The 16,597-nt window shown below is 45.6% G+C and overlaps 1 protein-coding gene across 1 annotated transcript in view; it reads right to left on the bottom strand.

The window, feature by feature from the left end:
- RARRES1 (retinoic acid receptor responder 1) overlaps positions 1–16,597 on the bottom strand; it is a 65,297-nt gene that overhangs the window by 36,897 nt on the left and 11,803 nt on the right. The window contains exon 5 of the mRNA XM_081790150.1: positions 2,078–2,140. Within this exon, the coding sequence (XP_081646276.1) occupies positions 2,078–2,140 (63 nt within the window). The remainder of the gene's footprint in view (positions 1–2,077; positions 2,141–16,597) is intronic.

The following is a 16,597-nucleotide window of genomic DNA, read 5'->3' as shown; positions in this document are numbered from 1 at the left end:
AGGGATGTTTTTTGCATTCACATTTAAATGCAGACATCTGAGTATTCTGGGATCATCCCCACTTGGTTTCCAATCCAGAGACATCTGAATCTGGACAAGTGGGTGCTGTAAGTAAACATCAAATGTAGGACTCAACTGTCAGACAGTCCTTCTCCATCCTTACAGGTCACAGATTCCTTACCCCAACAACAAAAAAGCCAGGAACCTATTCCCAGAAAATTGCATGTATGCTCAGAGCATCAACACTGGGCCTAGAATTTGAGGAAGTTTGTGGCCACTAGTCATGGCCCCACCCAGACCCTAGTTAAGAACTCCTGTTACAGAGTGCTTGGTTGAGCAGTTCACATCTTTGTACTTTTACAGCTGTTTACACTGGATGGTCGTTTAACCTGGATGGTAACAACCAAAAAAGAAACGCCAACCAAAACTATTTTTTGGTTTCAACCAAAAAAGAAACAGAAAAGCACAAACAAATTTCAATCAAAATTGGATCTACTTAATAAGCCCATTTCTAGCACAGTGCTAACTCAAAAAAACTGAGGTATGCTTTCCAGTGGTTGATTCCCCTCTCCCCCACCCTGAATCCCCTGAGTGCTAGTTTGAATGAGAAGGAGCTTTGGTGGTACATTAAAATCTGAATTATCGGCACAACATAGAAAAAAGGTGAAGGGGGCATCTGGAAGAGGCTTATGGAAGGCAGAAGAAGAGAGGGCTGGCACACAATCTCCTTTGATGTCTAAGCCGTTTCCAGGGAAGAGAAAAGGAACCAGTTTTGTTTTCTTTTTACTTTCCTTTTTGTCCCCTCAAAACAGCTCCACAGAATCAAAGCAAAGCACTCTCATCCTCTGAAATGGAACATTTCAATTAGCTAGCTATGCTCTTTACAGAAACCTATTGCCGGTCAAAATGATCTAGGAAATGTTTTCCCTTTAGCTTTAATCTAACACTTGCAGTTTGCAACGCTAGAATCAAAAGGGTCTTCTTTAAACTTTAAGAAAATGCTTAATTCTTAGGTGAAGTAGCAAAGTCAGAATACATTGTTATTTTGTTACAACTTGTTTCTATAGACTGGTAAGCATTCCTCCAGAAGACTCAGTCTGGGTTGCAAGGTGGGGGTCCTGCCCTCACCCCCCAGGAAGGAAGCTCTGCCCCCCTGAGACACTTGAATGTGATGCCGCCTGCTCTGACTCAGCACCACACAGAGAGCATCTGGGCTGGTCTTCTCTCCACCCATGTTCCAGCTGCTGACGCCCAGTTTGGCCCAGCACATGGAAGTTCATCTGGCTCTAATTTCTGTGTGAGTCTTCTGTTTACTCCCTTCCCAAGAATGGACGGGTAAAGGAAACTTGGCAAACCTGGCCTGCTCGGTCAGGATTGTAGGGACTAATAATGCCTGTGGCATACGTTGGTACCGCTCTGTGTTTTACAGAAGACTTCTGTATGGAAGCTCCTGGGTTGGCCTCGTGCTAAATCGGCCCGCTAACAAGAAATGTCACCAGCTGACAGGAGGAAGGCAGGTTGACATTTGAGAGTGAGTCATTCTAAGCATTCAGAGGTGCTAGAAGAGACACCAAGGGGACTGTGAAATTTCCTCCCAGGGGCAAAGGAAGGAGGTGATGGTGGCTCTGTGGGCTGTTTTAAAAGTAGCCCTGCATAAGGCCATGACGTCGAAGGCCTTAAATACTGAGTTCCTGCCCAGCTCCATTCTCTAGTTCTGGAGAATAGAAAACGAAGCAGAACAAAACAAATGCAAACTTCCAGGGTCACTATATATTCAGATTTTCACCTTTTGTTTTTTAAAAAAATTTTAACATTTATTTTTGAGAGAGGGACAGAGTGAGCTGGGGGAGGGGCAGAGAGAGAGGGAGATACGGAATCCAAAGCCGGCTCCAGGCTCTGAGTTGTCAGCACAGAGCCCGACGTGGGGCTCGAACTCAGGAGCTGTGAGATCATGGCCTGAGCCAAAGTCAGATGCTCAACCGACTGAGCCACCCAGGCACCCCCAGATTTTCCCCCTTTAAAAAAATAAATCCATAGGAGTTGCTAATTGGATACTTCACCAATTATGGCAGCTTACCTCTGGGTTATAGCGATCTGTGGTAAACACCAGGTCAACCTGACATTCCTTCTTTGGATTAACCTGAAACATAGAAACCGAATCTTAGCCTGTTAGAAGTTCTGTTAACATCTTCCTATCCAAGAATCACTCTCTTGGGATACCATGGCATGCAAATGGCAGCTATAGCATTTATACTGGAATAAAATCAATGACGTTTTAGAAGGAGAGAATATCTCAAATTTTGGTCTCATCATGACACTCTGGTTGGTAGTTTGACACCTACAAAGGGGGGTTGAGAAAGGGAAACGGTTGTACTGAGGCAGCCAGGTGACTTTGTGAGAGCAGCTAGATGAGAAACAGACGCGTGCATGCGGGTTGGGGGTGAGCACCTCTCCACGGCCTTCCCTGGGCGCAGGGCTGCAGCTGTGAGGCAGGCGGGGGCGGCAGGGGTGGTCAACAGGGGAGCCAGGAACAAGGGTGTACCCGGTAATAAATAAGGGGTTTTCTGATGGCGAAAAGTGAAGACAGAGAGGTGGGGCAGGAGTGGCTACTTTCTCTAAGGCGGCTGAGGAGCTGCCCTGAAGGGGGCCTCAGCTGAGCTGGAAGGGACAGCAGGGAAGCAGCCGCCCCCAGACCCAGCAGGCAGACAGGACCTGCCAGCGAGGCAGGAAGTCTGGGACAGGATGGAGTACCGACCCTGACGCTGAAGAAGTCCTCAGCTGTATGGCCTCTCCTTCCCCCAGCAGCTTTCACCAGCAGGCACACTTCTAAACTTTGGGAATGCCTGTTTAGCCTTTTAGACTTGGTAATCACTTCCAATGCCTATTTTTAGAGTATACAAAGCCATATCACTGAGGCAATGTAAACGGTTTAGAAGAGCTTTATGCTATTTGCCATTAACCTTTTTTTTTTTTTTCAGAGAAAAATGATCATTCAGTACAAGGAATATTTTCTAGAGGACATTTCTGCTGCATGGAGCTGAAGTTATTTCATATAGTCTTAAGGTAGACTTTGGAAACATTGATTTCCTTTGAATCTTAGCCCAGGAACACAACAACCAAACAGGACTGTGATTTTAAATAGGCAGATATCATCCACTCCTAGTTCAGATCCTTAAAAAATTCTAGAAAGCTGGAGAATGGAGGGATAGGATTCTCTGGCAACTGTTTGTGTAAAGAATATTTAAACATGTGAAGGTATAGATGTTCCTGGGGTGGAGGGAGCCCCAAGAGCACTACACAGGGGCAGTTCTTTAGAGCTAATTTTCAACCTTGAAAAAGTTCTGGTGTAAGTTGAAATATTGATTTCAGTTTACAGAATTCATACACACAAATTTATCTTCACTCTCTTTCACTGTTTGCTGCAGACCATGCCAATCACAGGGTGGGGGTGGAGTGGGGAATGGGATACAAAGAAATACAACATCCAGTCCAGCCTTACCAGAGACCTACTTCTTGTGTGGGAACAGGCAAGTCAAGAGAGACATAGAGTGCTCATCAGTGTGGCTGACGGCTGCACAGGTGCAGGGTGCTAAGTGCGGAAGGCTTTCTATGCCTGAGAGTAGGGCCTGAACCAGTTCTTTGAGGAAGAGGTACTGGCCAGGCAAGGGTGTGGGAACAGAATATAGGGGCTGCCATTCCAGGGGAGGCAATGAAGCTAGAAAAAAGGCTGTGTGGGGAGGTTGGCATAAGGTCATGGAAAGTCTTTTTTTTTTTTTTTTTTTTTTTTTTTTGAGAGAGAGAGAGACAGAGAGCATGCAAGCAGAGGAGGGGCAGAGAGAGAAGGAGAGAGAGAGAATCCCAAGCAGGCTCTGTGCTATCAGCACAGAGCCTGATGCAGGGCTCCAACCCATGAATCGTGAGGTCATGACCTGAGTCAAAATCCAAGAGTCGGATGCCTAGCTGATTGAGCCACCCAGGCATCCCTCACATCTTTTTTATTTTTTTTAAATGAAGAGAATTTGGAACTTCATCCTGAACTTGGGGGTGTCCCAGTAAACATAACTACAGTAGTTAGGGTGTTGGGAAGCCTAAGATAGGGTATTAAAAGGGCTTAGTGCCTGGGTCAGGGTAAAAGTTTAGTGTATGTTCACTTATCGTTAGTAAAATCTATAGACGTGAAGGAGAGAAAAAAATCTGTGCTAGAAATGAGAGTCTGGCCACGTTCCAGGCTACGGAAGAATATCAACACGGTCTCAAGGTTGCTTTTACTTTGGTTTACTCCTGCCTGGAGCTCCCTGTCTCCAAAACTCCAGAAGTTTGGGGTCTTTGCTGCCCAAGTTAAAGAAACACAGGAACTGTGGGCTTGCTGCCTGTGACTCCCACACCACACCGGCACCCACAAAGAACCATTCCTCACAGAAGGCAGCACCTCTGCTTGCCAGCAGGTTCTATGCCTTGAATCATTTGTTGCACCAGCCCTGGGGCCCTCTCCCCAGCTACATGGGGGACCTTTCATCTGCATAGAGGCCCCCTGAGTGCAGCCCTCCTGCACAGGAGTCAGGGACCCCCTCAGGCTGCTAGTGGGGGGATGGGTGGGATGGGCAGTGAGACAATTCATGAGAAAAGCAGGAGGAGGCAGAGTTGACAGGTACAACCTTTGGTCCCCAGGAACATGGGAGAGGAGTCCGAGGGCAGCTGAATGTTACAGAGGTAGATTCAGTGGAGGTAGAGTGGGTGAAGCCAGGGAATTGGATGTAAACCCCCAGGGGAGACATACGTGTACATAGAGAAGAATCCTGAGGACCACCAACCTTCAGATCAATAATACATTAGGGCATGCTTATTCACCATACACAAGGATTCACAAAGGTCTTTCTTATCCTTGACACAACTGTGCAGATTTTAAATAAACTACCCAAGATAGTATTTGAAAACAATTTTTTTTTGGAAAACACATGGGGGCAAAGTGAGGTACATACTCTTTGTAGGGAAAGAAACAACTTGATTAACAAAGGCTGCGAGCTGAGTCAGAATGGAGCCTGTCCATTTGAAGAGTTATTTTCCTTGCTGATTTGATTTCCTTAGTTTGTTTTAATGAGGCACTCTTAAAAGCATCTACGTTTTGTCCAAAATAAGATTTTTATATTTTGGGTTGGACTTTATCATTTATCAAGACGCAGCGCTTTTATCTCCCAAAAAGGCCTCTCCCTCCTCCCTTGATGAGTCACGAGCTCCTCTGAGGTAGCTTTGCCGGTCCTCGTGAGATAAGGCCTATGGGCACCAGCAACAGGAGCCAGTGCCTTCTCTATCTGGGACAGTGTCTCATGCTCCTCTGGCCTGGCTGCTGCAGGACTGTGTTTCACTCTGGCTGTATTTATTTTTTTGAGAGAGAGGGCACAAGTGAGTGAGGGGCAGAGAGAGAGAGAGAGAGAGAGAGAGAGAGAGAGAGAGAATTGGTGCTTACCCAAAGTGGGGCTTCTGCGTTACCTGCAGCAGGACTCAAACTCATGAACCATGAGATCATGACCTGAGCTAAAGTCAGATGCTTAATGACTGAGCCACCCAGGTACCCTTTTATTTTTTAAAATATCTTATGTTTTAGGGGCACCTGGGTGGCTCAGTTGGTTAAGCACCCAACTTTGACTCAGGTCATGATCTCATGGCTCATGGGTTTGACCCCCATGTCAGGCTCTGTGCTGACAGCTCAGAGCCTGGAGCCTGTTTCACATTCTGTGTCTCCCTCTCTCTCTGCCCCTCCTCTGCTGGCTTTCTCTTTCTCTCTCTCTCTCTCTCTCTCTCTCTCGCTCTCTCTCTCAGAAATAAAAATATTAAAAAAATTTTTTTAAATGTCTTATGTTTTAAAGTAATCTCTACACCAAACATGGGGCTCGAACTCACAACCCCAAGATCAAAAGTCGCATGCTCTGACTGAGCCAGCCAGGCGTCCCTACTCTGGCTGTCTTTGATTAAAACTGTTCTGTGGTAACCTGGCCTTGGTTGTTCAACACCCAGTGCAGGATTCATAGTACTGTGCTGGGTGCTGGAACACAGGGGCAGAACAGTGGTAGCCCATGCCCTCAGGGCAATCAGTAGGGGAGAAGGACTTCAAGTGGATCACTGTAGAGCTGGTGATTTGATTACAGAGGACGGAAGAGCTGTGACAGGAGAACTGGAGGGCCGCTCCCGTCTAAGAATCAGGGAAATGAAATCTAAGCTCAACTGTGAAGATTGAGAAGGAAGGGACTTGGTGGGGTGGGGGGCGGTGCAGGCAAATCATTCCACATGGAAGGAACAGTGAGGAGGAAGGCCCTGAGGGACGGCGAGTGGGGCCAGAGGGCAGAGAGACCGGAGCTGGGACCAGGAGGGGCCGCCCTTCCTGGCAGGCTATGCTGAGGACTTCATCATAAGAGAAATGGGAAACCACGGACAGAAAGGAGAGATTTTTAAAAGATCCCTCTAGTTGTGGTGTGGAGAGTTGGTGCTGGAGTGCGGAGGTGTCCAGAGTGACTGCCGAAGGCTGGCGGAGGGGGTGGATGAAACAAGGTGGGGACAGTAGACATGGAGAGAAGTGGACAGTGGACAGAAAGGAGTGCTACACTAGAAGGTACACCATGAATGAATTCAAGGCCAGAAATAACCACTAGAATATAAGCTTCATAATAGGACAACATTATTAAACCGTCATTTAAATGATGCTTGTATTTACAGAACAACAACAGACACCCTGTTAGGTCTGTGCTGAGTACTGTTCTAAGCACTTCACATGTCTTAACTATGCTAACAGCTCTGAAGGCTGGTTCAAACTCATGAGTAATCAGAAATGCAAATTAAAGAATCAATGAGGTATCACTGTACAACTATTAGACTGACAATAAGTTAGAAAGTGGGTCAGGCTAGCTGCTGGCCAGGTTTGGGGGCTTGCCATTCGGCTGGTGGCAGAGTAGCCCGGCGCAGCCTGGCTAGGAGGCAGTCTGGCTCACTTGGCCAGATGAAGCTTCCATATACTCTACAAGCTAATACCCCACTTCTGGGTATGCATCCCAGAGAAACGGTGATACTGGTTCCAGGGGACTCAGGAGGAGGCTCCTCGAGGCACTGCTTCAAGGGGTAGGAGTTGGGAGGCGACCTGGTGTCTATCCCTGGGGGGTGGGCAGGTAAAATGGGAGTGCCCGCCACAGAGTGATGTTCAGCCGGATGGGGGGGCGGGGACAGGAAGCACACTAGCCCATACAGCAATGTACGTAGATTCTAAATGCTGTGAGTGAAAACAGAAACAAAAACATGTATGGCAGGATACCATTTGCAAATAAATTTTAAATAAAAATTTGCACCCAAACCAACAGTATCTTTTATAAGAATACTTACAAACAGATGAATATACAACCAGACTTTTTTGAGTGGATGCCCGTGGGAGGGTGGGGTGAATGGGAATGGAGATAGAAGAATAAATTCCAGAGGGGAGCCTCCACAGACCAAAGACAAAAACAGACCCTGATCTGAGGCATGATCCTCCCTCAGCTTTGTACCTGGGACCAAGAGCACATGAAATGGCTTTTAAAAAGACTGAAAGTCATTTAAAAATGTTAAGTCCAGGGGTGCCTGGGTAGCTCCGTCGGTTGAGCATCCAACTTTGGCTCAGGTCATGATCTCACGGTTCGTGGGTTCGAGCCCCACGTCAGGCTCTGTGCTGACAGCTCAGAGCCTGGAGCCTGCTTCAGTTTCTGTGTCTCCCTCTCTCCTGCCCCTCCCCCACTCACGCTCTGTCTCCCTCTGTCTCAAAAATAAACAAACATTAAAAAAAATAAAAATTAAAAATGTTAAGTCGAGGGGCACCTGGGTGGCTCAGTCGGTTGAGCCTCCAACTTTGGCTCAGGTCATGATCTTGCGGTTCCTGAGTTCAAGCCCCGTGTCGGTCTCTGTGCTGACAGCTCAGAGCCTGGAGCCTGCTTTGGGTTCTGTGTCTCCCTCTCTCTCTCTCTGCACCTCTCCCACTCATGTTCTGTCTCTCTCATTCTCTCAAAAATAAATAAAAACATTAAAAAATAAATAAAAATGTTAAGTCCAAAGTAACACAGTATGGATATCCTCACCCCATATCTGAAACTTAGGTCTTTGTTTTTCACAGTTAGTGGGATTAGATTTGAGGAGTGTGGTAAACTCACTATACGTGGTTTCAAATTTAGAAGTTCTGTTCCCGGCATGGAGCCAACCTCTTCAGGTTGGGTGGTCCTCCCTCTGCAGCTGGCACGAGGGTTGCTACAGCCACATGGTGCAAAGCTAATCCATTCATTCACAGCTATTAAAAAAAAAAAAAGGAAAAGGCTAAATAGACATTTTTTGAAAGAGCCCAACCTAAAACTGGGACAACAGTTCTGGCTTTTCTGAGGGAAGAAGTGTTCCTGGAATAGCAGGTCACAGTGCTCATACCCTTACGTCCCCACATTGCCCATGTGTCCAAATAGGAGACACATTAGGAAGTTTTATCTCTGTTTCTTAAAGCACAGCAAGAGGTACAACACACTGTTCTAATATTTTCTGGAATATTCTTTCTTTCATGAAAAGTCAGCAAACAAAGCAAACGACCATGGGACTGTATAACCTGAATGAATTAGCAGCTCTTTGCTACAGATTTCTTTTTAATTATGTATAAAGGAGGATTTATGGGCTATAGCCTGGAACAAAATGCTTTATAATCAGGGACGACTAATGACATGGATTATATCTAATCTGGTGTGTGTGTGTGTGTGTGTGTGTGTGTGTGTGTGTATTTTCTAGGTTTCTTGGTTTTGTCCCCTCTGGCCACAAGGAAAGGCAGCCACCTCCCATGTGCACTTTCCATATGCTGAGCCTCACAAGGGCTCTTTAGGGGAATGATTAGCACTTGATTTTGGGCTTCCCTTTCAGTAGGGAGGGAAACAGGCTGCTTTTAAAGTCCTGTTTGAGAAAGCGTACAAAGGAAAGTATACAAAGGATGACTGAACTCAGCACACTAGGCTTTTGGGGGCAGGGTAAGAGAAATGCCCCTCGAATCCTTACCCAATCAGTATCAAGTACTCGCATGTGAAGCACCCTGCTAAGCCACCAGGAAAGGACAATGATAAAGCTATAATATATACAATGAGCCTTCACTACATGCTTCTTGTGGTTCTACACAGTGCCTTGTATGATCACATCACAAGAGCCCTTTGGGGTAGATACTACCGTTGCCCGTTTTAAAGATGAAGAAATGGAGTCAACCACCCAAAGTCACAGAGCTAGTAAGTAATAAAGCCTGGCTCCTGATTGCTGCTTTTCCCTTATATGGCTCGGAGGTTGTACTAACAGAACCAGCATCCTCCAAGAGAGGGTGGAAAGAAAGCTCTGTAATGTGTGCATGGGGTGGGGGGAGGGGAGGGGGCAGGAGGAGGGAGACTGACTGGTTCCCACAGACAAGACCACCAAGCCTGGAAGGGAGACAGCCAGACCCGGCATGTGTATCAGTTTTCCAGGGCTGCTGTAACAAAGAACCACAAATTGGGTACCTTAACAGAAACTGATCCTCTCACAGTTCTGAAAGCTAGAAGTCCCAAATCAAACTGTTGTCAGGGCCATGCTCCCTTGGAGACACTGGGTGGAATCCCTCCATGCCTCTCCCCAGCTGGCTTCTGGTGGTAGCCGTCAACCCCCAACATCCCTTGGCTGCAGCGGCAACATTTCAGTCTCTGCTCTGTCTTTAAATGACATTTTCCTCTCTGTGTCTTCATGTGGTCATCCTCTATGGACATCAATCATCAGATGTAGAGCCCACGCTAATCCGGCATGGCCTCATCTTAACCTGACTGCATCTGCAGAGCCTCTATTTCCAGGGAGGGTCATGATCACAGGTAGGCGGCTTAGGACTTCAATATATATTTTTTTTGAGGACACCACAACCCACAACAGCATGGAAGTGAAGATGATCTGAGATTTTGCAAGCAGCCCTGGATACACTGTGGCAGGTAAGGTATAAAGGGGTGCACGAGCCAGTGCAGGTGGGGAATTCTCCAGGGAGGAGAGAGACCGAGAGAAAGGGAGCAGGCACCCAGTACAAGGAAGGGAGTGTGAGCCCTGGCATGGAGGTGAGCAGCCAGGTTGGGAAATTGGCAAGTTCATTGAGGGATATACTTGGAGTCAAGGTTAAGAGGGTAGATTGGGGCCAGCTTAGAGAAGGCCTCTTATGGAGACTTTGTTCTGGATTGATGGCTCTAAAACAAGCTGCAACAGAGACTCTTAGAAGGCCTGCTAAAGCACAGCATGCTGGGCCTCACCTCCAGAATTCTGATTCAGCAAACGTGGGATGGGCCCTGAGAATCTGCACATTAATGAGTTCCAGGGGATTCTGCTGCTGCTGCTCTGGGGATGACCATTTCAGGCCTTCTCTCTAGGCGCAGAGTGAAATCACTGGGGCCCTGAGGGAGGGGTAGAAGTGACAAGTACCTCTCCATGTGACAGTCACTAGAATACAGCCGAATGGGGAACTGAGAACAGGACAATTCTGAGGGCCAGAGGCTATCATGAGGACCAAATGCAACGGAGGAATGTGAACTCAAGGTTTGGTTGATGTAGTGCTTCTGGCAATTAGGTCATGGGGCCTTATCCAAAGGATAAGGATACAAAAGTGCTGATTTGAAGGGATACATGACCCCCCCCATGTTTATAGCAGCACTATCAACAATAGCAAAGTTATGGAAAGAGCCCAAATGTCCATCAACTGACGAATGAATAAACAAGATGTGGTATGTGTGTGTATGTGTGTGTGTATATATATATATATATATACACACACACATACACACACACACACACACACACAGAATGGAATATTACTTGGAATATTACTCAGCCATCAAAAAGAATGAAATCTTGCCATTTGCAACAATGTGGATGGAACTATATAGGGCATTATGGTAAGCAAAAGCAGTCAGAGGAAGACAAATATATGATTTCACACAAATGAAACTTAAGAAACACAAGAGATGAACATAGGGGAAGGGAAGGAAAAATAAGATAAAAACAGAGAAGGAGGAAAACTATAAGAGACTCTTAAATATAGAGAACAAACAGGGCTGCTAGAAGGTGGGGAGTGGGGATGGGTTAAATGGGTGATGGGCATTAAGGAGGACACTTGTTGGGATGAGTAATGGGTGTTATATGTAAGTAATAAATCACTAAATTCTACTCCTGAAACCATCAGTATACTATATGTTAACTAACTTGGATTTAAATAAATAAATTTTAAAAAATACTCTAGGGAAAAAAAAAAAAAAGTGAAGATGGTGGGTCTAGCCCCTGTTTCAGGGAGTGTAATCGGTAAGCTCTATGACAACACAGGATGTGCTCTATTGCAAGCAGGAGCATTCTAAGAAGGCACTCTGGACAGAAATAGTTCCAATTAACAAAACGTTGAAGAAAGTTCATTCCCTGCCTCCTATTACATGGAGAGCTACTTTGACACGTAAAGACATTTACATACGCATCAAGAAGTTAAAACTATCCATTCTAATACTCTACGAAGTCATGGCTTATTTTCAGTAAAAAAGCTGCTTAATATAAAACACAAAGGTTTGTTTTCATGTCAATGGATCAAATATTTTTCTTCCAGCGTGTATCTGGACTATCTTTATATTAGATACTACCCCATGTTTGTTTGTTTAAAGTCAAGTCACTGAAATATTGATGTGGATATTAGAAATAAACCTGAGGAACTTAATGAGGGATAGAGAATATTTATTTATTCCATTTTAGAAACCTAAGACTGCCTTTAAACTCACTCAAAACTTGGAGCCAAGTAAAGAGCAGGGATGGCGTCCCCAAGAAGCTTTGCTGTCACCTGCCATGGGGAGGCCATGAAAATGCTGGGACTCTGGGGGTTTTTAAAGACACGATTCTGCCAAAAGCTAATCCTTAGAAAACAAAACCCTGTGCTTTGGAGAAACGCTGTCCTTGTTTTTCCTCTCTTTGCAGTTGGTTGTTAACCACAGTCCCTTCATGTTGCTTTAGAGGCAGTGGTGACAACTTTAAGTGTCATGCTTTCAGGTCAAGGGAGTGGGTGGTGGGGATGCCTCTAGCTGTCAACCAGTTCCCAGGTGATTCTAATATCCCCTCCCACACACACTGGGCCTTGCTGGCCTGAAAGACTCCACTTCTAAATGTCCCCTCCATCCTTCACATTTGGTAAGAAAATATAAATGCCATGCCATTTCAGTAAAAGCAAACTTCTTCATTTTGTAAGGTTAGTTTTATGAGTCAGGCTTAGTTGGAGACAAGCAAACAAATCACTTGTGGATAAAAATTGCTGTGTTCTTATGTTCTGGACAGAAAGAGCTTCAGTGTATTACATTATACTCTGGAATTATTGCATTTTCTGTCTCTTAGGCAATGTCAGATAAAGCAAATAGTCTATGGAGCAAAAGTCAGTGACCTTCAGATCACGCCCCATCCCATGGGGTCCAAGGAGACCTTTGCACGTGGACACTTTGCTTTATTAGGTTAAGTAGCAGTGGACAGAAAGACACAGAATGCTGTTTAGCCAACTCTGGTTACAAGTTCTTGACCCTACTAAAGAAGTTAAAGTGGAAATGGCCAGAGACAGTGTTACCCTTGGTTTCCCCTCTAGCTCAGGGTGTGGCTAATTAGAAAAGGTGGTTGTAAGAGGGATACTAAGTGTTGGGTCCCCCTCATTCCTCTAGAAGGGCTGGAGTAGGTCAGGGCCTGGCCTAGCTTGTGTTCCAGAGGGCCAGTGGTCCCATCACCCTTCCAGTTACCTTTAATTTCATTGAACAAATACATAATAATTTGTCTCTTAAAGGACCCTCTGTCAGAAGAATGGAGGAAACAGAGGTTGTCTTCCATATTATAGAAACAGACATACTCCTGTTGAGGAGCGAGAACAAAGCTGCCTACGGTCAAGTACCAAGACTGTGTGTAAAGGGCAGACAGGTTTGGAGGCGAGGAGATCACCAAGGCTGCAGAGATCAGCCAGACAAGAGGTGTGAGCAAGAGCTGCCATTTCTTGGGGACAGTCCCATGTCCAGAAGTGTGGTAAGTACTTGCATGAGCCCACAGCTACCCCAGAAACAGGGTGAGGTAGGCCGAATAATGGCCCCCAAAGATGCCCACCTCCTAATTCCTGGAACCTGTAAATATACTACTTAACATAGCAAAGGGACTTCACCAACCTGAGGCTTGAGGATCCTCCAGTTAAGGATCTTAAGACGGGCAGACATCCTGGATTATCCAGGTGGAATATTTGCAAGAGTTATTAGAAGCAGACAGGAATGAGGCACCTGTGTCTTCCTCTCTCTCTGACCCTCCTCTGCTCACGTTCTGTCTCTCTCTCTCTATCAAAAATAAACATTAAGAAAATGAAAAGAAGCAGATGGTAGTGTTGTATTCAGGAGATGCTTTGCTGCTGGCTTGGAAGATAGGAGCATGAGCCAAGAAACTGGACAAGGCAAGGACACAGATTCTCCCCTAGAGTCTCCAGAAGGAATGCAGCCCTTCCAATACCTTGATCTAGCCCAGGGAGACTCACTTGGACTTCTGACCCCCAGAATTGTAAGAAAATAAACGTGTGGAGTTTTTTAACCTACAAAGTTTGTGGTTGTTACAGCAATGAAACTAGTTATAGATGTTAGGGATTCTTTTTAAGATTTTTTTTAATGTTTATTTTTGAGAGAGAGAGCGAGCGAGTGAGCAGGGAAGGGGCCGAAAGAGAGGGAGACACAGAATCCGAAGCAGGCTCCAGGCTCTGAGCTGTGAGCACAGAGCCTGACGCGGGGCTCAAACGCATGAACTGGGAGATCAAGACCTGGGCCAAAGTCTGACGCTTAACTGACTGAGCCACCCACTAATATTAGTGATTCTTTATGTGTTCTGCATGGGCAGGTCCTTTTGTGACCATCGTGGTTTTACATACCCCTTGCACACAGTTACAAGACCCCTTGATAACTTGACTTTACTGGTTAGAAACATCCTGAATAACCAAAAGAAGTCACTTAGATTGCAGACTTGCTATGGCTACTGTTCTCAACCACTCCTGTGGGACCAGCTCTGTAAAAACTCCTTCAATTGAGGCACCACTGCAAAGGCAACTAAATGCCAAGGGTGCATGTGAGAGGATAAATCTCTGGGGTGACTCATTGTCCATACACTGAGATCAAAGGTCAGGTTGGATTTGGGACATTGTGTGTGTGTGCGTGTGTGTGTGTGTGTGTGTGTGTGTGTGTATTTAACATTCTGTGCCTCATTAATCAGTCATTTTAGTGTTGAGAATTTATATTCTATCTCCAGCAGAACAGCCTCGGCTGTTCAAGGAAGGATGTGCAACCAAGCCAGACTCCTGGTGGTTAGGTTCATGACCCACCACCAGTGATCTTTAAATGGGGCCGCTGCTCATAATCTGTGATCACACACATCCCTGGCTATGACACCACATGTGGCAAGACAAGTGGAAAGTGTTGTGGGATGGTAAAAAAATGTTTATGGTTCAAAAACAATTCATTACAAGCTGGTCAAAAGCATTCCTACTTACTAGCTCATCTGGGTGCAGTTGGCTTGGGTGAGTGGGGCTAAGTGCCAAAGAGGCCAAGGCCTAAGTTTATCATCTGGGCCAGATGGCCTTTCCCATCCCATGCTAAACCCAGACTCTGCAGTCAGAGCCTGCAGACCAGATGGGTGCTGTAATGAGAGGATAGGTGGAGACCTTGGGTGCACCTGTGCCTTTTCAGCACAAGGGATGCCTGGGAAAGAAGTTGAGAGTGTATCTCTGTTTTGTGGTCTCAGGATCATTATGTTTCATTTCCCAGAGCAGGGTGAGGGCACTGAGGAACACTATGCTCATCTTGCAAATCCCACTCGGGTTCTTTCGTGATGGCTGTAAAAGCAGTTAGGAGACTTCCTTAAGTGAAAGTATAGATTGGAAAGTGATAAAGGAAGGCTTTTCTTAGTAGAGCAAGTGCTCTCCTAAATGCCTGTGGCTCAGCAGACAGGCTCTGTGGGTGGGTACCCACAGTAGCCTAGCCTGTCTGTCCCACTGGTGGCCCGAGACTTACAGAAAGTCCATTGTTTTGCTCCCAAACTTGCTCCTGCCAGGTGTGCCTATTATCTAATTGCAAATTAACTGTCAGGTAAACTGGTGAAGTGTGGGTGTGAAATAGAAGTGTCATGTCCACAAAATCCAAGGTAAATTTGTAGAAGGAATTGATGAAGTCTCTAAAACTCTTGCTGTTGAATTGGGTGTGGGTGAGTCAAGACTGAGCAAGAAAGAAGAAAAAAGGGTAAAAGTAGAGGATTATGCGTTGTATCCTTTGCAAGTGCTCCCCTGCACTGTAAGTAAACCAAAATGAAAGACATGGATGATCCATAACGGCTGAGTTTTCTTGCTACAGAAACTGCAAGGGGTGACAGTTAAAAGGCCCTTGCCCTGTACCAAAAAATAGGTGATTCATTTATATTTATTGATTTTAATTTAAATAGAAACATTTGGGCCTAACATATGGGCCCAAATTTTAATTTAAATAGAAACATATGGGCCTAACCTCCCTCCCCCAAACAAATGAACCAAGAAATGTAAGAGGGCATTCACCCTAAGTGACCAATCCTCAAACAATGGCTGATTCCTGAATGGGTGCCTTTCTCATGAAGTATGTGCACACAAAGATCTTTAAATGTCAGGGAAGGGCTGGCTGGCCTCTCATCAACTGCTAGGGGAAGTGGTCTCAGTACTTGCTGAGACTTGTCTCACTGTAAGGGGCAACCTCTTAAGGGGAGGGAGGAGTCAGGAGTGGGGCTGATCCAGGATATCCTGGTTATCAACCCCAAACTCTCCCACCACTCTGCACTGTGGGTAATGAGGCTGTGCTACATGGTATCAGAAAAACGGAAGTTCCCTTGGTGGTGGAGGGTAGTGTAAAGCCAGAAAAGAGATGCCACCAGGTAGGGCAGTGAGGGAACACAAGCTGTGGTGTGTGGTCTCTCCCTACAATTAGTAAACAAAACAGAATGGCTCTTTCAGCAGCTAGCATTGATTTCGTTTCAAAACTTGGCTACATTTCCTACCACAGCTATCACTGCATTTCACCACGAGAGGGCAACAGTGTTTCTAAAATGAGGGATTTTTGCAGAACTAAGAAATCACTTAGAATCCAGGAAATTTCCAGGCTAGAAGAGATCTTAAAAATCATTTGGTTTACTGGCTTTCAAAATCTTCTTAGCTGAAACCAAAATCAAGAATCTCATTCTCCATAATCACCTAGTTCATACATGTATATTTGAAACACATCTTAGATACTATTTACTCTTACTTTTGCAACACACCCCAGTAGTTTGTATTCTAAACAATTTTGTTAAAACATCTACAACCTACTAAACTGATTTCTTAACCCACTATGGGGGCCATTATTTTGAAAACTCCTGACTTGGTCCCTGCTTCTCATCTTACAAAGGGGTGCAGGGACCTCATGGGTGGAGAGGGCTCCCTACTGGCTACACTTCTCACACATACCCAGCCACCTGCTCACCCTGGGCTCAGTCATGGATGAGGGACATTGTGTAGCAAGTGAGCACTCACTCTGGAAAT

The sequence above is a fragment of the Panthera onca genome, chromosome C2 (assembly GCF_046562875.1).
Source record: "Panthera onca isolate mPanOnc1 chromosome C2, mPanOnc1 haplotype 2, whole genome shotgun sequence".
In the NCBI taxonomy this organism is placed as follows: domain Eukaryota; kingdom Metazoa; phylum Chordata; class Mammalia; order Carnivora; family Felidae; genus Panthera; species Panthera onca.
Note: the sequence above shows the minus strand (reverse complement) of the source record. Positions and strands in the feature narration are given on the sequence as shown.